General features: G+C 40.2%; 1 protein-coding gene across 2 annotated transcripts in view; it reads left to right on the top strand.

Moving 5' to 3' along the window:
- Nucleotides 1-1,194: 1,194 nt before the first annotated feature.
- The window catches only part of NSUN7 (NOP2/Sun RNA methyltransferase family member 7), a 56,956-nt gene continuing 36,242 nt past the window's right edge, over nt 1,195-21,908 (top strand). For both annotated transcript variants that reach the window (XM_081813032.1, XM_081813031.1), the window contains exons 1-4: nt 1,195-1,615; nt 1,894-2,297; nt 9,104-9,162; nt 9,542-9,672. In XM_081813032.1, coding sequence (XP_081669158.1) covers nt 1,985-2,297; nt 9,104-9,162; nt 9,542-9,672 — 503 coding nt within the window. In that variant the 5' untranslated portion in view covers nt 1,195-1,615; nt 1,894-1,984. The remainder of the gene's footprint in view (nt 1,616-1,893; nt 2,298-9,103; nt 9,163-9,541; nt 9,673-21,908) is intronic.

The following is a 21,908-nucleotide window of genomic DNA, read 5'->3' as shown; positions in this document are numbered from 1 at the left end:
TTCTTCCATAGCAATAGTTCCCTTGATTTCTAGCTGGATACATATGCCAACCCTCTTTGCTGCTAGGTATGCCATGTGACTAAGTTCTGGCCAGGTGATGTGTGCACTTTTCAGGTTATGTCCTTGAAAGGAATGGGCACGCCCCTTTCCTCTTAATTTCCCCAACCCCTGGCTGGCAATGGACGTGGGGGTAAGCCACCCTGGACTAAGTTGACAGGGCAAAGCCCTTACATGCTGCATAAAATAGGAGTGTGGGTCCCTGACGACTTTGTGGAGGAGAGCCCTTGTGCCAACAGGACGGAAGGCAGCGGTTATTTTGAGTCTCTGTCACAGTGGCTAAATTTATATCCTAATACAAGCATCAGGAAGGATTTATAGAGTCAATGTTTGCACTGAGTTTCAAAGATTGAGTAGGAGTTCACCAGGTGGACTCAAAATTTAAAGTAGCCAGGGTGCCTGGGTGACTCAGTTGCTTAAGCGACTGCCTTCTGCTCAGGTCAGGACCCTGGAGTCCCGGGATCAAGTCCCACATCTGGCTCCCTGCTCAGCAGGGAGTCTGCTTTTCCCTCTGACTCTCCCCCTCTCACGCTATCATTCTCTCTCAATAAATAAATAAAAATATTTTAAAAAATTTAAAGTAGCCATATTAAAACCCTTTGGGGAGGTTTATATTTGTTCCCAGTTCCATGCTATAATTGGGGGATGGAGGGAGGCAAATTTGATCGTTTGTGGGTCCATTTCAACCAAGTCTTTCTTTGGCAATTCCTGGAAAGGAGGGACTGAGTCTTAAGTTGGCAAAGACCTTTACCCAACTTGCCCTGTAGGAATCTGTCTAATGTGATAGCCACTGTTCTAAAGAGTATGGAAATAAAGTAGGCTCGTCTCCACCGCCCCCCTCCCTTTTTTTCAGTAGCTCTCTACATCCATCCGTTGTAACATTTCCTGCGCCCCTGCTACACGCGACAAGGCGGGTGCTGTCAGCGACACAAAATTCTTGCTTTCCCGGAGACCGCCCGGGACGGGTCGGAAAAGAGGCGGCCACGTGTGCTTCTGGGGAGGTCGACGACCCTCGTGACCGAGCGGTCCCACTGTGCAAGGAGTCTTCGGTTTCAAGGAGGGGCTGGCACAGGCGTCACGGAACTCGGAAGGAAGAGCAGCTAGCCCGGCGGAGAGGCGGCGCCGGCCAAATCCCGCGGGAACAGCCCTCGAGCGGCGTCCGGGCCGCTCCCGGTTGCCACGGAGACCCGGGTCCCGGCCGGCCGGGCGGCCGACCGCGAGAGGCCGACCCTTGCGGGGCCTGAGCCGCGGGTCCACCGGCGCCGCGCTCCACCCCGCTCCGCCGCCGCGTCCGCCTAGGGCCACTGTGCGTGACCCGGAGAAGCCAGAAGGCGCGCCCTGCTTTCGGGAACCGCCGCGAAGCGAGCGCCGGGGGTCGCGACTCCCCCTGCCTCAAACCAGGCCGGTGGGAGAGGCTGCATTGGAACCAAACTGCCGCCGCCCCGCCGTCCCCAGGCTCCCGAGGGCACTGTTCAGACACCAGCCTCCGGTGCCCCAAGTGCGGCGGCGGCTGCCGCGTCTCCGTCCCCGAAGCCCCGGGAAACATCCGCCCTCCGGGGTAAGGGGGCGCCCGTGGGGCCACAGACGCGGCTCGTGGGGGGGGGGCCTGCCCCCAAACGGGCCTCGGGAAAGGTCGCTTGGGAGCCAAGTCCCAACCGCCTCCCCACCCCCTTCCCTTTCTGAGTGTGTGGACGTTTGGTTGGGTCTTGGCCGGCCCCAAGTATGGGACGCTCGGATCCGCCAGGAGATCCGAGTCTTTAACGCCACAACGAAGTGGGCCACCAAGCGGGTCCCGCATAAATAGTGATTTACCGAGATAACCTTTTCTTTTCACAGACACGATGCTTACGGTACAAGGAAAACTATTTCCTGGAATATCTGAGTTGTGATTCAGCCTTGAGTTACCGACCACAGTCAAAGGGCAAACATGCTTCATGCCACAAGTGAACTAGAGTTTTCGAACGAAAAAAATACGGAGGTTATCTCCCAACTCGCTTCCCTGGCGCCATCAGGGGACGCATCGCCCAGCGAAAAAAATTCACCTGGTTTACCCGAAAAAACGGGCTATCCGGACTCCGTTTACGTTATGGCCGCAAACATTTTTCGGGGCATTCGAATCGAAAAGTCACCAGAGCAAGTCTTAATAAAGTATGGGAATGAACCCTTGCGGTCCTTGCCCGAGTCTGAGGATGAAGCCCTTCAGCGGTCGTCCTATGAGCTGGCTTTCAGTGCCCTGAAGTGTGAGTAGTACCAGCCTTAAAGATCAGCACTAAAAGAAAATAAGGAGAGAATTTGGGGAGTGCAATCCCACCCCCCCCACGCCCCCGCCGCCGCCCCTTCCTGGCACCAGGTTTTGTTTTTACGCATAAAGCCTATCTTTGGTCAGTTGCAAATGTCAAGGAATCAGGAGAGTTCCAGTAAACTAAGTTCTTCAGGCCAGAACTGTTTTTTTCAGGGCAGATGTGCCTAGGCCTAGCTCCCTGCCTGGCCGTAGATAGATGTAATGCACAGTCATGAAATTGAAGGAAACAATTCCACTCACAGGAAGAATTAAGAATCCACTGAAGTATCCCAAGTATAGGTTCCCTCTCCTTGGGTTATCTCTGCATTTTCTGTGTTGACATCTTGTATATCAGTGTATGAACTTTCACAAATATAAAAACCAGTAAGAGGGTAGGGGAGAGGAACAGAGATGGAATAAGAAAAAAAGGTGTAATATATTCAAAATGAATATCAAAATTAAATCAACGCCAATTAAGGTGATCCCATTCGTAACCAGTAGCCTTAATTTTAGGAGCTCATAAATTTATTCCTCCAAACTTCTGTAGAATGCCCCTTTCTAATTTGCCTCCAGAGTTTAAGATGCAATGTTTTAGACTCCCTCAGTGGTGGTTAACTTTATCAGCTTCTGAGTATGGAGCTAACTCTAGGACAGAACCAGATACTGTGAGAGCAAGCAGTCAAAGGGTCTGGAGGTGTTTGTTTTTGTACTAGCTATGAACTTTATTGGTTTGTAAACTGACTGAATATAGTTCCAAAAAAGAAGTTCCAGAAATACTTAGAGTATTAGCCGCATGGCTGAAATGATAGCATGTGCCCTTCCTAAAGAGACAACTTGAAAGGGCACAGTAATTTTCATGTATTTCCTTAGTAATAGTACTTCCTGGGCCTTCTACATCCTTGCACATAGGCAGTTAACAATTGCTCAGTTGAACTAAAATGATCCATTAATTACTTAGACGTGAATATATATATTTTGGTAGTTTGCAGACATGATGCAGCTCAACTCTGAAGCCAGGAATTTGTCAACATAGAGAAAAATTTGATGTTAAGAGGCAACTTCTCGGGGCCCCTGGGTGGCTCAGTTGTTAAGCATCTGCCTTCAGCTCAGGTCATGATCCCAGAGTCCTGGGATCAAGCCCCGCATCGGGCTCCCTGCTCTGCGGGAAGCCTGCTTCTCCCTCTCCCACTCCCCCTGCTTGTGTTCCCTCTCTCACTGTGTCTCTCTCTGTCAAATAAATAAAATTAAAAAAAGAAAAAAAAGAGGCAACTTCTCTTTAGTTTTCATTTGTTTTCTCCTGCTTGAGGTTTTTTTTTTTACTTTTTAAATCTGTCTTAACCATTTTTTCTTTTCCAGTGTAATGTTTCAGATTGTTTCATCCATTCCTTCCACCTGCTTTAATGTTTAAAATTAGTTTTAAAGACCAAGTAGTTTTAAAGACAAGCTGTTGCACTTTAAATAATGAGCCAAATGAACATTTTTACATTTTCTCCTTGCAACAATGAAAGGCAGACTGGGCATCTATGTTAATTAGTTGGTATTTAATGTTAATGCCAAAATTCTATTATAGACTGTTTTCCTAATGGAATAGTGAATCCTACCTTTAGAAATCAATACTAAAAACCTGAAATTATTCTATATAAGATTAACACATTAATTAGATGCTCATGCTATAGTGATATGTGTACTAGATTATCTTTTTCTTTCTCTCGGTCTTTATTTCCGTTTTATGAAAGGGCCTTGTGACTATTTGATATTTTTTAATGACCCAGAAAATCCTATTCTGATAAAGTATTGTCATAGGACTTTACAAACCTGCTTTTGCTTGAAATGTTCATTTTTAAAATTCTAATTCTAATATGAGTTCAAATACTAAAATGTCTTTCATTGTTTACTTGGTACAAATATTATATTCTTATAATAATAATAATATCTTGCTTAACTTATCTGAATAATTTCTGAATGTTCAAATAGAATAAAACCAGAATTTCTAAATGCATTAAGTTTCTAAGATAATTAAGAGCCTGATATTTTGCTTTAAAATGTGGAATGCCCTGTGCATTTCACTTTTATTGTCTGTATTATCAGTGTTCTACCAATGCTTTCACATGATATTTTATAAACTCATATTTGGCTTATACAGTATAGGTTCAGGGAATCACAGTTCAGAAAATAAAATTCTGGATTTTTTTCTCTGGTTTTATAGGAGCAATAATGCTGAAAAGGTTAATGTACAAACTAAAGAGAGCTTGGGTAATGGTCCCTTTTATTGGTGAATTTGTGAATAGGTAATTAGATCATATTACCTTTTTTTTCCTGTGGAAGTACAAGAAGAAAAAAAATGACAGAGAAAAGTCCTTAATTATATAAATGTTAAGTCTATTCCTTTGGTTGTGTTGTTTTTCAGTTTTATTGTTTGCTCTTTGTTGATGTCTTTTGTGTATAAGCTCTTTCAAAGCACAGAGTATATTTATCTGATTAACCTTTTAAAGGTTTAAAGGGTTCAGTATGTTTTTTTAAGGTGAAGACAACCACTACTCCTGTTTTACTAAATAGCCCCAAAGTCAATTTTTCTGTTAAAGAAGGTAATGAAGAGTAGCCTATTCCTTTTAAGTTTATTTCTATCAAAGAAGTAGAGTACTAGCAGCCAATTTGTTGTTGTTGTTGTTGTTGTTTTTCAAAGAATCTCTGGATGTTTCAAGGAATTCTAAATATTAAAAAAGAAGAAAATCTGGAAAATGATTTCTTAAGAAATAAAAAAAAGAAATAAACTGATGAACCACAATAAAGAAAAAAGAACACTTGAAGAAAAAGATTTCCCTGAAATTGTTGCTCTTTTTTTTTTTTTTTTTAAGATTTTTATTTATTTATTTGAGAGAGAGACACACAGCAAGAGAGGGAACACAAGCATGGGGAGTGGGAGAGAGAGAAGCAGGCTTCCCGCGGAGCAGGGAGCCCGATGTGGGACTCGATCCCAGGACCCTGGGACCATGACCTGAGCTGAAGGCAGACACTTAACGACTGAACCACCCAGGCGTCCCCGAAATTGTTGCTCTTATTCCTGGCTTAATTCTTTCTCCAGCCTCTCTAGGTTTATATAGTAGTTGGTGAACTTTTCAGTCCCAGGAACTGACTGTGGCATTAACCTGCTCATTTCAGAATCTTTTAAACCTGTCAGTGAAGAACCTAGGAAATGCTTAATGTATGGTTTGATTATGGCTTGGGAATTAGTAATTATAGATGGGGTGCCCAAGACCACCCTCAGGGTCAGTGATTCACTGGAAGGACTCACAGAACTCAGCAAAGCTATGATACTCATGGTTATAGTTTTTTACAGTGAAAGGTTATTTAAAATCAACACCAGAAAAAGGTGCATAGGACAGAGTCCAGGAGGGACCTGGTACAAGTTTCCTATTGTCTTTTTCCAGTGGAGTCCATGGGCACTGCTTAATTCTCTTAGCGACAATGTATGACAACACAAATGAGGTATTGTAGTATGTAGAAGATAGTGTGGAAGTATAGCGAAGCTCACCCAAGACCTGCTGTCCAGGGTGTTTATTGGGATCAGTCATGTAGATAGGAGTGCTCTGGTGGCTGACCTTATTCAATCTCTAGGCCACACTGATACTGTGTTGTTACGCCCAATACCCACGTAAACAAGGACACTTTTATCAGGCAAGATATTCCGAAGGCTTATAGAGCTTATCTCCTAGGAGCTGGAAGGGCCTACTCTTTCCTACTCTTTCCTCGGAATGTTCAGGGTTTGGCCACCCAGGCCTGCTGAGTTCATTTTTTTTTAAGGTTTTTATTTTATTTACTTATTTATTTATTTGAGAGAGAGCAAGCAAGCATGCGCGTGCCTGTGCATGAATGGGGGGAGGGGCAGAGGGAGACTAGCAGACTCCCCGACCAGCATGGAGCCGGACCCAGGGCTAGGGCTGGGTCATGAGATCAGGACCTGAGGCGAAATCAAGAGTCTTGAAGTCTTAACAGTCTGAGCCCCCCAGGTGCCCCGCCTGCTGAGTTAATTCTTGATTGCATAGTGATTCATTAGGAAAATGATCTAGATCAATAACCTCATAAGCTCTGGTTTCATGTAAGAGGTTAAAGCAATTTTCTTGAATGACAATAATAATACCATGTATTTGCATAGCTCTTTGTAATTCAAAAAACAGTTCATACATTTGATATACCAGTCCTTTGAGATGCAAGATTCTCATTTTGCAGATGAAAAATTGAAGGAAGCTCAAGAAGAGATTAAATGATGTATCTAAGGAACTAGCAGGAAGAAGGTTGAAAAGAGGAAGTATTTCATCTGGTTGAAAAGGGTGATAGAATAGCAACCCCATCCCTAAATCCTAGTTGTTTATGGTTCCATGTTACTTTAATTGTATAATGATTTTGTATTTGGTGATGCTAGCTTCCTTTCCCTGTTGTTTACATCTTTCAAATATTTCAGAATGTTACTGGATAGTCTTACTAGTTTTGCCAAAAAATACTTAAATTTTGTTTCCCTCCGTCCACACACACACAAACTGCATCTATCTGATTTGACATTCTTGAAGTGAAGATTCTAGAGATCCCTCACATGAAGGAAACTCTATGAAAACATAATAAAAATAAAGAGGGAGAACCTAGAGGAGAGTCAAAAGAAGGAACATCTTCCACCTTTCTTCCAGAATGGGAAGGATGACAAGATGGGCTATGTGAATTTTAGGGGTCCAATAAATAGTACTCCTCCTTTACACTTGATTTTGGAACCACTGAGAGAGGAAAAAAAAGGTGTTTGGGGACATGGCTTTAGATCTCCAGGCAAGTGGCTTGCAAATACTTTACTACTGAATTAGAGACTTATCATCCAATCCATGACTCAGCTGAAGTGTAGACCTCTCTACTGCACGTCCTGCAGACACAAGCAGAGGGAAGTCCCCTCCATGTTGAAAACCTGAGGAGTGGGGATTAAGAGTTCTCTTCAACAGACTAAAGAGAACAGGCGTTAATTAGTGGGGAAAAGGAAATAAGAATTCAAGATATTGTGCCAAACTAGGTAGGATAGGCAAGGTTTACAATCTTCAAGTAAATCCTGACAACTCAAATTAGTCATTGGCAATGTGTTTCATTTTAGCCACTCCGGTTTGTTATTAAGAGGAAGATGAAGAAAGGCAGCATAATGTTGTGGTAAAGAACATGCAGTTTGGTGCCAGACTGTCTGGGTTTGAATCCCTGCTTTGTGTGACTACGAACATCTTACTTAACCGTTCTTTCCCTCATTTCCTAATCTATTAAATAGGGTTAATAATGATACCTAATTCACAGGGTTGTTATGAGGGTTCAAGGAATATATGGAAAGCACTTAGAACAAGGTGTAGCACATAGAAAGCACCAACTAAAGTATACAGTTACTATTAATGTTGATATTACTATGGGAGAATGTTACATACAGTGTAGATACACAGAGGTAATGCATTCCGCACAGTATCAAAGGCAGCCCAAAGATGCTATCAGTTTAGACCAGAGCCCCCGAAGGAAAAATGCAATGTTGGCAAAAGCATCGTTTTTTCATTCTGCCTCTCCTATTTCTTAGGAGTTAAGCATCTCCATTGCTCAAAATTCTGTGACCTGTGCAGATCTGCTTCCTTTAAACTCCTTCATTCTTTTTCGTATGATGACTATATTTTCTGTGATAAAAATTGGGACCCATGCTGAAAACCTATGAAGTAGATAGGAATTGGTTTGCAAGTACTGAGGTTGTAAAACTAAAGCTTATTTTCCTTATAAGTGAAATGGGGATATTGCCTTGTATAATGCAGCCATAATTGGTGGCTCAAATACGGATCATGATTTCCAAAGGGATTTCCTATGGAAACTGGAGTCTGTGCTCCCATTAGTCACTTCTTTTTAGTTTTCCCATCTCCCAAATAAAAACAAATGCAGTGTGTGCTGTGCATTTAGTAGGTTGAATGAATTGAAGCTAACTAGCTTAGCTTTCTGCCCAACTGATTAAAACATTTGTTACATGGTGTGTATATAGTTTAAGTAGTTGTAACTGCACCCTGGGGAGTTTTTTCAATGTGTCCACTTGTTTCCACCTAGTACCTTTGCAATTCTTTCTCTGCCTGGAATGCTCTCTCCTCTCAGATCTTGCCATGTCTAACTCCTTGTCATTTGGGTCTTAGATTAAATGTTATTAATGTCTTCACTACTGAGTCCTACCAAATATTTCAGTAAGAAATAATACTGATCTACCACAAACTCTTTGAAAGAACATAGGAAGAGGGAACACTTCCCACTTACTTTACAAAGCCAGCGTAACCCTGATCCCAACATTGGCAAGGCTATTACAAGAAAAGAAAATGACAGACCAATATTCTTCATGAGCATAAACATAGGACAAAACTCCTAAATAAAATATTAGCAAATTGAATCCAGCAATACATAAAAATGATAAGACATTTAAATTAGATCCTCTTTAGTGTTTTTCAAAGGACATAAAGGTTAGAATTCCTTTATTATTACTTTAGCTATTCAGATAATGCTCCTTTGACTAGGATTTCATGTGGAACCTGGGTCCTAAGGGTCCAGGATTCATAAAGATGACAAGTATTCATCATATAATTATAATTTGAGTCTTTGTCAAGAATTGAGGTATATTTTAGATAGGAAAGTAAAAGTATTTGGTGGTATTGTCTGAAGTGTATTTTGATTCCAAAGTTTTCATTTTCAGCTTTGGTATTTTCAGTAACAGACATTTTCCTTGTCTTGCAGTTCAAGATATTTTGGAAACTATGTTAATAGACAGCTATATCTTCCCAAGTACCACAATAGTAAGTAGACAACTTTTATATAATTAGCTGTCTCATGATTGTTATTTAGAAAGTACTAAAAAAGCTTTTAGATTTAAATCAAAACTAGTTTGCTTAATGCTGAGACCTCTTCAAAACACATCCTGAACTCTTTCCTACTTCTAATACTGCCTAGTCCTTTCTTTGTGATGAACATAGCAAAAATTGTCTCTTTTACAACATTTATATTTTTACTGGATTTTCTTTTTTCAATTTGGAAGTCCTTCTCTATCTCCCAATACAACCAGACTATGTAAAAATAGTCATATTTCTGCTCTCTTATGAAAAAACAATGGAATGGAGAATACTGCTATTAGATATTGTTTGTGTACTTTCCTTTATGTGTGTTTCCCCTTGGTAGCCAGATCATTTGAGCAGTCTTATTATTGTGATGCTGTATGATTTCCAAGATAGAAAATTCCAAGCTCGTCTCTTTTCTGATAATGAGGAGCCCATAGCAGAAGTTCAAGAAGTAGAGAACCTTCTTAACAGGTAATTGTTAAAGTGCAAAGGATATTTTATATGAAATAATTATTGGTAAAATTGTATACCATATGATGTGTAGATAAGTGTCAAAATTTTATAGAGGAAAAACATAAAAGTTCATGTTTCTTGAGTTCCTTTACAAACAGTCTTGAACAGGTTAAATATTCTGTTTAAAATCAAGTTGTTTTTGAAAGCTTGAATTGTAAGATCCAGCTTATAAATATGTGAAAAATCATGAAAAATTCCTAATAAAGTTTTAGCACATACGTAAATACAACTTCATTTGAAACAGCTATTATTTATTTACTTAGCTCTGTTTATAGCTCTTTAAAAAAAATCTAACATGTATCAAATGAGAAAATTCCAACAGGAGATAAGAACCCACTACTTTGCCAAATTAAAAACAAACAAACTTCTACGTAGTTAAGAACAAACTAACAAGTTTTAAACTTGTTTTCTTTTTAGCTTAAATCTTGGCAGAAACTTACTATGGGGATAATAATAGTACTTACCTAAAAAGGTGGTTGGGAAAATTAATTAAACTAATGCACGTGAAATGCTTAGCTTAGAACCACACACATAATAAATGGTCAATAAATGTTAAGTGCTACTGTTAGGGCTTTTGTTATCATGTTGTTGAACCTTAATGGAAAGCAGAATATAGCAATAACAACAGTCTTGTAGGAAGATTTTTCCCTAGTGAATAATCTGAAACAGTTATCAGTATGGTATCTGATTTTATATTGTTATGGGAAATTCAAGCAGTTTCACTTAAATTATGAGGCCAGAGGACTAAGGTAATGGAGTAATAATAATAACTTACAGTTATGGAGCACTTAATATGTGTCAATCACTGTTGTAGGGAGCTCTTTAGTAACAACCCTCTGAGGAGGATACTGTTAGCAACCTGTATTTTAACACATGGAAAAACTGAGGTGCACACAGGTTACAGGAACCTCCCTAAGGCTACAGATTCAAGAAGGGAGGGGCCAGAATTCAAATTCAGGAAGGCTGACTCCATCCAGAGTCCTTCTACTTAGGTTAGTGGGGTTGGGCTGAAGTACTCTGCAAGATTAAAGTTAAGACATAGTCATATCTCCTGTCAGATGTAGCCATAAGAAATTGTAAGTTGGAGATGAGCAAAAGCAATCAGAGGTATCTACTCTCTGTGTTAGATAAGTAAGGATGTCACCCCATTTACTGTGTGGGTTTCTGGGCCACCACCTCACTGCCCATCACACTACTGGGCAAACTGCCTTCCAGGACAGGCATCCAAATACATCAGAGAAAAATTGGTGGGGCAATATGCTATGGGGCAGGCTTAGAGTTTCAGCTTTGCTGAGCTTCCCTCAGTTTCTGTTTGACTTAGTCAGGACTCAAGAGACATTGATGCAAGTCCCAGTTTAGTCTCAGTGAGCCTAATGAGAACTAAGGTTAGCCTGAGTCAGCCAGGAAAGCCACTGGGCTCTAACCAAATAAGAAAGACCAGACTATGCTTTCATCATCAGTAGATTTTTAGTTGAATGCTAGCAAGACAGTGAATAGGACAAGCAAGGACCATGGCTCAGGAGGCCAAAGGAGCCAGAAGATATTACTGTCTAAGGATTCCTGATTCCCCAGATTTTTCCCTTTCCCCAAATACCATGCTACCTCCTGCCTTAACACATATTGGTTACATTTTTGTCAGTGCCAAGAGTTTTTCCCCTTACAGAAACCAATAAAGGTTTATATAATGCAAATCTTATTCCCAGATTAATCAGTTAACCAATCAGTTAACCAGTATGTACTATACTCAATTCATAATATGCTATAGGAGAAATGTATTTTATTTTATTTATTTTTAAAGACTTTATTTATTTGTGAGAGAGAGCATAAGCAGGGGGAGAAGCAGGCTGAGGGAGAAGCAGGCTCCCCGCTGAGCAAGGAGCCCAATGTGGGACTCGATCCCAGGACTCTGAGATCAAGATCCCAGCCGAAGGTAGACACTCAACCAAATGAGCCACCCAGGAGTCCCAGGAGAAATGAATTTTAATCAAGATGTGTTTTAATGTATTTAATCAAAATGTGTTTTAATCAAGAGTCTTAGCTTTCAAGTAATAGAGGCCATCTTCAGTTAGCTTGATCAAAAATGGAAAGTGTTCTTAAAAAGGTACTGGGATGTCTCATGCAACTCAAAGACTCAGAAAGGGAATGAAGACAGGAATTGGAAAGATGTTAGGACTTTGTTTATCTCTGCTTTTTAATCTTTTTATCTCAGCTTCTCTTTTAGTATCTGCTCCATTCTCTTTTTCTCTGCATATCTGCCTTCTCTGCTTCTCTAGTCTATATGGAAAAAGCCCTACTCTTGCATCCCAGTTCCTGAGCTTACATGTTACAGTTGTGTTTTAGTTTCTTCATTTAGACTAACTTATTTTATCATCTCCATACCCCAGTTCTAAATTCTAGGTTACCCAGAAGTTTGATTGGCTCCATGGGGTTTGGGTGCATTCCTTTGGGCCAATCCGTCATAGCCAATAGAGTGGGATTCTGAGCTCAGACAGAATATTGACCTGTAGATCAACCTCTATAGATCTCTGGGGGCTTAGGGCTGGGTGCTGTTGTCCCCAGGGAAGTAGAATCTTTGTAAGCTTGAAGTATACCTTAGTATGTTTCTACTGAGAGGATAAAAACCAATTTTAAGACGTGAGAGAAGTAGTTATTTAGCAAGAAACTGAATAAGAATGATTTCCTTCATATGAAAATTCTGTTTGATCTTTGTTGTTGTTATCATCTCTATCAGAGATCCTTGTGTTTTATACTCTATGTACCAACTTGTGTCTTGTCCTTTTATTTGTTAATGGCTTTGGAGATACAATATAAGATGATACCTATTACCATTTTGGACATATGCAGGGTCCTTAAGAACTCATTCCTTGTATAAAAATTAATCATGTTTTTATTTTATTATTATTATTATTATTTTAAAGATTTTGTTTATTTATTTGACAGAGAGAAACACAGTGAGAGAGGGAACACAAGCAGGGGGAGTGGGAGAGGGAGAAGCAGGCTTCCCGCAGAGCAGGGAGCCCGATGTGGGGCTCAATCCCAGGACCCTGGGACCATGACCTGAGCCTTGCAGACGCTTAATGACTGAACCACCCAGGCGCCACCTCAATCATGTTTTTAATACTATGTGCATGGGTTAAATAAAAAGATACCATAGTCATTTCCTCTCTCACTCCCCATGCCCTCACACTAGTCCAAAAACCAGTTTCTACCAAATAATTTGTTGGACTTTTGTGAGGCAGAATTGGAGAATGAGCAGTGAAAGACTAGGGGGAGGGGCGGCGCGCCTGGGTGGCTCAGTAGGTTAAGCGTCTGCCTTCGGCTCAGGTCATGATCCCAGAGTCCTGGGATCAAGCCCCACATCGGGCTCCCTGCTCATCAGGGAGCCTGCTTCTCCCTCTGACCCTCTCCCCTGTCATGCTGTTTCTCTCTCTCTCAAATAAATAAACAAATGAATCTTAAAAAAAAAAAAAAAGACTAGAGAGGGAGCAGGAGGGGAAAGAATTAGTAGTCCATCCTTCCAAACCACCCAAAACTATTGCTCCTGAAGTCTTCCACATTACATTACAGCACAAACATTAACCTGAACATCATCCTTGATACTTCTTGCCTCCCCTTTCCTGTGCCCATACCATACCTAATGCTGTAACTCCAACTGGAAAACATGCTTCATCTGTCTACTTTCCATTTCCACTACTACCTTCCAAATCCAAGCCACCAGCTTGCTACACTAGCTTCCTTATTGATCTCCCTGCCTATAACTCATACTTTCCCACAATCTATTCTACGTGGCAGGTAGAGCAGTATTTTTAAAATGTAATTCTTTGGTCATAAGAGAGTGTCTTGAATTTGACTTATCCTCCTGCTGTCGCAACTAGAAAACTGGACAAAATATATGAGGCAAAGATTTGGGGCATTAGACAAGATACAGCACAGAAACTGGATCCCTGAGAGAATGAATACAAATGAGGTGAGCATTAGAATAGTCCTGGCTTTATGCCTAGTGGTACTTTCCAAATGCAGTACAGGAAGGGGCGGGGCAGCCCAAGAGGAAAACGGTAGTCTCACTAAGGAAACAGAGATCGGAATTTTGGAAGGCTGAATGATAATTTGTCTTTTCTTCTTTATTCTATTTAAGTGGTAAGGTAATTTATATTGAATGATTTTTAAATGTTAAAACCAATCAGGCACTTTGGGGATTCATTACATTTTTCAGATATGTCTCTTTTCTTGTCTTCCCCAATTCTCTCCATCCCTATAATGTTCCAGTTTCTCATTTGCCAAAATGGTCCCCAAATACTTATTTATGGGTTTTTATATCTCATATTCTTTCCACCTCTTCTTTGGAAACTCTTAGCCTATTTTGCTTAATTAGTGAATATTCTGAAACAGTTGTCAGTATGATGTCTGATTTTATATTTGTATGAGAAATTCAAGTAATTGACTGAAGATTATCTTTTGGCATTAAGAAAATATTCAATTTAGGCATGCCTGGGTAGCTCAGTTGGTTGGGCGTCCGACTCTTGGGTTCTGCTGGGGTTGTGATCTTGGCATAGTGGGATGGAGCCCCATGTTGGGCTCTGCGCTCAGCACGGAGTCTGCTTGGGATTCTCTCCCTCTGCCACTCCCTTCGCTCACATATTTGCACGCCCCTCTCTCTCTCTAAAATAAATAAATAAAATCTTAAAAAAAGAAAATATTCAATTTATGTTTAAAGAACCACATATACACAATATACAAAAATAAATTTGAAATGGATTAAAGACTTGAGTGTTAAGACTGGAAACCATAGAACTCCTAGGAAAAAACATGGGCAGTAAGTCTTTGGCATCAGCAATATTTGTTTGCATGAGTCTCCTCAGGCAAGGGCAACAAAAGCTAAAATAAATAAACAAAAGCTAAAAAAAAAAATGCTTTTACACAGAGAAAGAAATCATCAACAAAACAAAAAGGCAACCTACTGAATGGGAGAAGATATTTGCATATCATACATCCAGTAAAGGGTTAATGTCCAAAATATATAAAGAACTTACACAACTTAATATAAAAAAACACAACCAATTAAAAAAAGGGGAAAGGACTTGAATAGACATTTTTCCAAAGAAGGCATATAGATGGTCAGTAGGCACATGAAAAGATGTTCAACATCACTACTTATCAGGGAAATGTAATTCAAAACCATAATGAGATACCTGACACCTGTCAGATTGGCTATTATCAAAAAGACAAAAAATAACAAGTGTTGGCAAGGATGTAGAGAAGTGGAGAAAAGCAAATCCTTGTACGCTGTTGTTGGGAATATAAATTAGTGCAGCCACTATGGAAAACAGTATGGAGGGTCCTCAAAAAGTAAAAATAGAACTACTATATGATCCAGCGATTCCACTGCTGGATGTTTATCCAATGAAAATGAAAACACCAATTCGAAGAGGTATATGCACCCCTATGTTCACGGCAGCATTACTTACAATAGCCACGATGTGGAAGCAATAGATAAATGGATGAAGATGGGATATATATAAATACACATAAATATGTGTGGGATACATATAGATAGATACACATAAAACTCAGCCGTAGGGCGCCTGGGTGGCTCAGTCGGTTAAGCGACTGCCTTCGGCTCAGGTCATGATCCCGGAGTCCCGGGATCAAGTCCCGCATCGGGCTCCCTGCTCCGCGGGGAGTCTGCTTCTCCCTCTGACCCTCCCCCCTCTCATGTGCTTGCTCTCTCTCATTCTCTCTCTCTCAAATAAATAAATAAAATCTTTAAAAAAAAAAACTCAGCCATAAAAAAGAATGAAATCTTGCCATTTGCAACTACGTGAATGGACCTAGAGTGTGTCATGCTAAGTGAAATAAGTCAAAGAAAGACAAATAGCTTTCACTTATATGTGGAATCTAAAAAACAAAACAAATGAACAAACAAAACAGAAATAGATTCATAGATACAGGAAACAAACTGTTGGTTACCAGAGCGTGGAGGGTTGGGGTGAGCAAATGGGTGAAGGGGGTTAAGAAGTACAAACTTCTAGTTATAAGATAAATAAGTCATGGGATGTAATATACGATATAGGGAATATAGTCAATAATATTCTAATTCTAATCACCATTCGGTGATGGATGAACTAGACTTAACGTGGGGATCATTTCATAATGTCTAAAAATATTGACTCACTATGATATATACCTGAAACTAATAGGATATTATAGGTCAATTATACATCAATTAAAAAATAAGAAGAAAATAAACTGAAGGAAAATGGTGTATTAGAATTCAATTCTGGCAACTGACACAGTACCCCAACTCAAATAAGATTAGGCAAAAGAAAGAATTTATTATAAGGTATTTTATGGAAGATTGAACATCAAGATGGCAGGAAGGGCAGTGATGTGGCTCTGCTTCCACTAACTAAATCCTATGACTTAAATATCATCAGGATTCTCTGACTCTAGTCTCTGCTTCTCTGTGTGCTTTGACTTCCTTCTTTTCTTTCTTTGTTCCCAGAATGGGAAACTTGGTTGCTGACAACTCAGGAGCTTTACATCTTACAGCACCAACACTAGAAAGACTGGCTTGATTCTCTCTTCCTACATCCAAAAATTGCTTGACCCTGCCTTGAGTCAAGTGCCCACCCTCTACCAATCAGCTGTGGCCAAGGAGACTGAGTCACTCAGGGACCCCTTCCAAGAAAAATCCTATGAATGGAGGGAGGAGAGGAACATTTTCGGGAGAGAGGGATTTCTATTCCCAGAAGGGAAGCAGTGCTTAGAATGCAAACCCTAGGTTTCTACTATAAATGGAAACATTGGTATGCTAAATGTGTTGACCAAGAGCAAAAACTTCCCATTAACTAGGTACAATCATAACCCTACCATATTCTGGTAGTCAGAATAACATTCCCTGACTTAAGGAAAGCAACACAAAAACATATAGGAAATATGCCTTTTTTTTCACATGTGTGGTTGTGATGGAGCCACAATATTCTTAAAATATAGGTTTCTCGGGTGCCTGGGTGGCTCAGTCGTTAAGCGTCTGCCTTCAGCTCAGGTCATGATCCCAGGGTCCTGGGATCAAGTCCCACATCGGGCTCTCTGCTCAGCAGAAAGCCAGCTTCTCCCTCTCCCACTCCCCCTGCTTGTGTTCCTGCTCTTGCTCTCTCTCTCTCTGTCAAATAAATAAATAAAATCTTTAAAAATATATATATATATAGGTTTCTCTTTGTTATTTTATTCTTAGCAAATTGCATTTTTCCACTACATGATGAACCATCACTGACTTATCCAAAATAACTCACATGGTTCCTTATGAAAATAAGAGAATAAAACCTATTATAAGCAAGTGATTTGGATATTTTCTTTTGTATTTATGTATTACCCAATTACATTGAAACATTTCTGTTTACCTTCTATCCACTTTTTTTCTCAATTATGTTCTTCCAATGCTCTATAGGAATAAATATGAAAATCTTATTCCTTTTTTTCTGTAAAAGAACTGCAACTCCTTTATTATATTTAGAAATCCAATAAACTTCTAATTACATAGAATAATTAATGGAAACATTGGGAATAATTCTTTTTGCCATTATTTATAGATATAAAGTTTCCTGGGACACATTATATAGATACAATTTTATATTATATATTAGTTTATTTCATTTGAGGCCCAGGATATTGGTATCCTCCTTTAGAGGAAGCATTTACTTTGCTACTGGAAGGCCACAGCTAGACCTGGGGCCCTAACAAACCCAGGTGACGTAGTCTAATCTGGGATTGAAATGATTGGAAGCTGTGCTTCAGTCCTCATGAAGGCCAGTGAGTCCTTTTTTTTTTTTAAGATTTTTATTTGTTTGTTTGTTTGTTTATTTATTTATCAGAGAGAGAACAAGCAGGGGGAGAGGCAGAGGGAGAGGGAGAAGCAGGCTCCCCGCTGAACAAGGAGCCCGATGTAGGGCTCGATCCCAGGACCCTGAGATCATGACCTGAGCCGAAGGCAGACGCTTAACCGACTGAGCCACCCAGGCGCCCCCAGTTATTCCTTTTTACTTTATTCCTAGGGTTGTCATTTGGTGACCCCATCCAAAGCCTGGGGACTTTATCAAAGCCCCCCTCCTATAAAGTTGGCATGCTCAAATTTCCATTTTTGTTCCCCATGGCCCATGAGTCATCGTAAGCTCTGCATATCTCTCATCATCTCAGGCACATATTTCAGAATTGGCAGATACTTTCATATATGATGCTTCTTCTACTTGGAACACTGGATAGCTCATCTCACACCCCTCCCTTACTCCTGGCTAACTCCTACTTCTACCCTTATGGCTTAGCCTAAATGTAACTCCCGGGAAACTTTTCTTGATTCCCATGGCAGGGCCCCTCCCTTGTGCCACCATAGTATCCTGCCTTCCCTTGTCATGAATACTTATGACATTTAAAAATAATTGCTTTATCTCCCCTTACCAGACTCTACACTTTGTGATGTCAGAAACAGTATCTTCCTTGCTTATCCTTTTGTTTCTGGCACATAAAACAGTGCCTGGAATATAGTAAGAACGCAAATATTTTTTCATGAATAGATATTTCTCTATGCTTAAATGGCCTTCCATTTCCTGCAGAAAAAATTCTCACTTCCTATGCATGGTACATAAGACTTTTTGTGATGTGAGACCTGGATCTGTCACCACCCCATACTCTAAAATATGCTTTGCTCTTCAACATCTCTGTATCTTCAGGGTCCTCTGCCCTCTGTCTGTGTGTCTTTTTTCCCTTTGTAGTCTGGAAAACTCATGCTGTCTGTGTCTTCTCTTGTGGTCTGGAAAATTCTTGCTCCTCTTCTAACAGTTTAAGTTTCTCCTCCTCTTAGAAGTCCCTTTGGGCTGATTCTTGTTCTTTTTCTGTTACATTTACTTTCTTCTTTATCTGTGTATCTTACAGCATTCATCATGTACTATAATTGTTTGTTTATATGTCTATTATACCACCAAATTATAAGTTACTTAAGGGTGGAAGCTCTCTTTTAATCTCCATAGCCCAGGTCTGATCACATTTCTTAGTTAACAATATTAAAAGAATAGGCATAATAATTATTATCACTTCTTTTTAAAAATTATTATCACTTCTTGAATAGCCTGACTTTGAAGTACATTTTCAAAAGTATCTTTGCAACAATTCCCGTAAGTTAGGTACTAATTCCTAATTCCTAGAGTTTAGAAAAGCTAAATAACCTGTCTAATATCGCATAGCTAGTAATTGGTGGAAGCACAATTTGAATCCAGATAATCTGATTGCAGAGTCCAAGCCGTACTGGCTGGAGACACAGAGGGAGAGAAGGCGGGGGGCGGGGGGATGTGGCATGGTATCAGGAGGGGCAAAAATAGTTCCGTGGGTGGCCAGGCATAGATTCATGGATGGGAACGGTGGGAATTGAGGACTGAGGAGTTGGTTCAGGTTGAATTATTCATGCCCGAGTGTATCATGATAAGGAGTTTAGGTTCTGTCCTGTAGCTAGTGGGTTCATTTTAGATTGAAGCTTAGGAATTACAGAACTACAGTGTAACACATAGAAGCTCTGGCTGTGTATACAGCAGGTTGCTGGCAAACAGGTGATTGTGTTCACATTATAGCAGGGGGTGGACTTCTGGATCAAGGATGCCGAGGAAAGGCCGTATTTGCTTCCATTTTCATCATCACGGTCCATCTTACAGCTATGGAGAAGTGATTAGTAGCCACAGGGTATTCCATTTACAGAAGAAATGTGTGTCTGGTTATCCTAATAGCATTTGGATTTGGTCTTTATCCTCAATCTGATATTGTATATTTATACAAAAATCTTTATAACTGTATATATACTTTAAATTACTTTTTGTGTGATTGAAATATATTAAAATTCAGTCTGAAATGTTTGCTATCTGGAAATTTGGAAAATTATTTCTCTGTGTACTTATTCCCCCCCATATACACAACACATGTATTTTTCTAGGCTTCATAGCTCCAATTTTTATGTGTAATGATTGAATAATCCAGTTGATAGCACTTATGGTAAATTCGAACCATATAGGTATTTGGAAAGGCTATTTAATTAAAAGTGGTGTGTACTCAGAAACATCTCACATGTGTGATATAGAATAGTAACTCACCCCTTTATATTAATTTATTTTTGATGTGCATTAATGTATTATGTAATTGTTTTTAGTGTCCTTTGCTGTAGTTCTGTGACATTAGGAGCTAGCACTACACAAATCTAATTTTACTATAGCCCTAGAAGTCTTAATGTTTGATAACCTTCCCTCTCCTCCCCCAAGTGCCCCATCTATGTTCTCCCTCTCTGTTTCCCTCTCTCTCCCCCTCTCTCTCCACCCCCCATCCCTTCCTTCCTCTCTCTCTCTCCTCCTCATGCAGGTCACATGTTCACACGGAAACACATTGTTAGGTGAAAAGTTCTCATTCTACTGAGTAAATAAGAATTTTTTTTTCTTTTGGAGAGAGCGCATGTGTGAGTGGGGAGGGGAGGGGCTAAGGGAGAGGGAGAGAGAGAATTTCACGCAGGCTCCACGTTCCCTGAGGAGCCTAATACGGTTTCAATCTCACGACCCTGAGATCACGACCTGAATCGGAATCAAGAATCAGATACTTAACTGACTGAGCCACCCAGGTGCCCCTGAGTAAACAAGAATCTTGATCTTATTAAGTTTTCTGTAGCCACATACACCACTCCAGTTGTACTTGACTCTTACATGGTACCTTTTCCCCATTTCTCATTCAAGGTTATCCTTGCGGGTTATTATTCAGTTAGATTCTTACTGTGAAAATGCTGATTATGGGTCAAGAATAAGTCCTGTATTCTCATTTATTAAACATTTTCTATGAGATCAAGAAAAATCATTGGATCTTCATGGTGATGCCAACCAGTTGTTTTTCTTTTCTGTTGTGGAATCATCAGAACTGGGAAGGACTTGATACAGATTCATGAAGGTTCCTTAATCTTATCAAGACTATACTGTTGGCCACTATGACAATAACTAGCCTAGAGTGAGTGTCTGCCACGTGCCAGGCAGTGGGCTCAGTATTTTGCACACATGGCTGGTAGTCACCACATTAGTAGCAAGGTAAGTCAGCCACGTTCGACAGATGAGAAAGCAGGCTGAGAAAAGAGATTCATTAATACACCTGAGGTCACACAGCTAGTAAGTGACAGAGACCAAATTTAACTTCAAATTTGTCTGACTAAACTCCACACTTCTTTCTTTCTTTTTTTTTTTAAAGATTTTATTTATTTATTTAATTGACAGAGAGAGAGACAGCGTGAGAGGGAACACAAGCAGGGGGAGTGGGAGAGGGAGAAGCAGGCTTCCCCCTGAGCAGGGAGCCCGATGCGGGGCTTGATCCCAGGACCCTGAGATCATGACCTGAGCCCAAGGCAGTCGCCTAACCAACTGAGCCACCCTGCGCCCCTCCACACCTCTTTCACTACATAAAATTTCTTTCAATCGGCAATTGATATAAATATCTGAGGAGATGCATATCTATACAGGGGCAGCAAAAACAGAAAAAAAGAAGCAGCATTATTGGATTTCTTTTTTTCTATTTTACTTTATTTTATTTAATTTAATTTTATTATGTTATGTTAATCAGCATACATTACATCATTAGTTTTTGATGTAGTGTTCCATGATTCATTGTTTGCGTATAACACCCAGTGCTCCATTCAATATGTGCCCTCTTTAATACCCATCACCAGGCTAACCCATCCCTCCACCCCCCTCCCATCTAGAACCCTCAGTTTGTTTCTCAGAGTCCATAGTCTCTCATGGTTCGTCTCCCCCTCCAATTTCCCCCCCTTCATATTTCCCGTCCTACTATGTTCCTTCTTTTTTTTTCTTTAACATATAATGTGTTATTTGTTTCAGAGGTACAGGTCTGTGATTCATGAGTCTTACACAATTCACAGCACTCACCATAGCACATACCCTCCCCAATGTCTGTCACCCAGCCACCCCATCCCTTCCCCCTAACCACCACTCCAGCAAACCTTGGTTTGTTTCCTGAGATTAAGAATTCCTCATATCAGTGAGATCAGATGATACATGTCTTTTTCTGATTGACTTCTTTCGCTTAGTATAACATCCCCTAGTTCCATCCGCGTTGTTGCAAATGGCAAGATTTCAGGGTTTTTTGATGGCTGCATAATATTCCTCTGTGTGTGT

This window comes from Leptonychotes weddellii, chromosome 2, assembly GCF_054177405.1.
Source record: "Leptonychotes weddellii isolate Sample4059 chromosome 2, ASM5417740v2, whole genome shotgun sequence".
NCBI classification, from domain to species: domain Eukaryota; kingdom Metazoa; phylum Chordata; class Mammalia; order Carnivora; family Phocidae; genus Leptonychotes; species Leptonychotes weddellii.
Note: the sequence above shows the minus strand (reverse complement) of the source record. Positions and strands in the feature narration are given on the sequence as shown.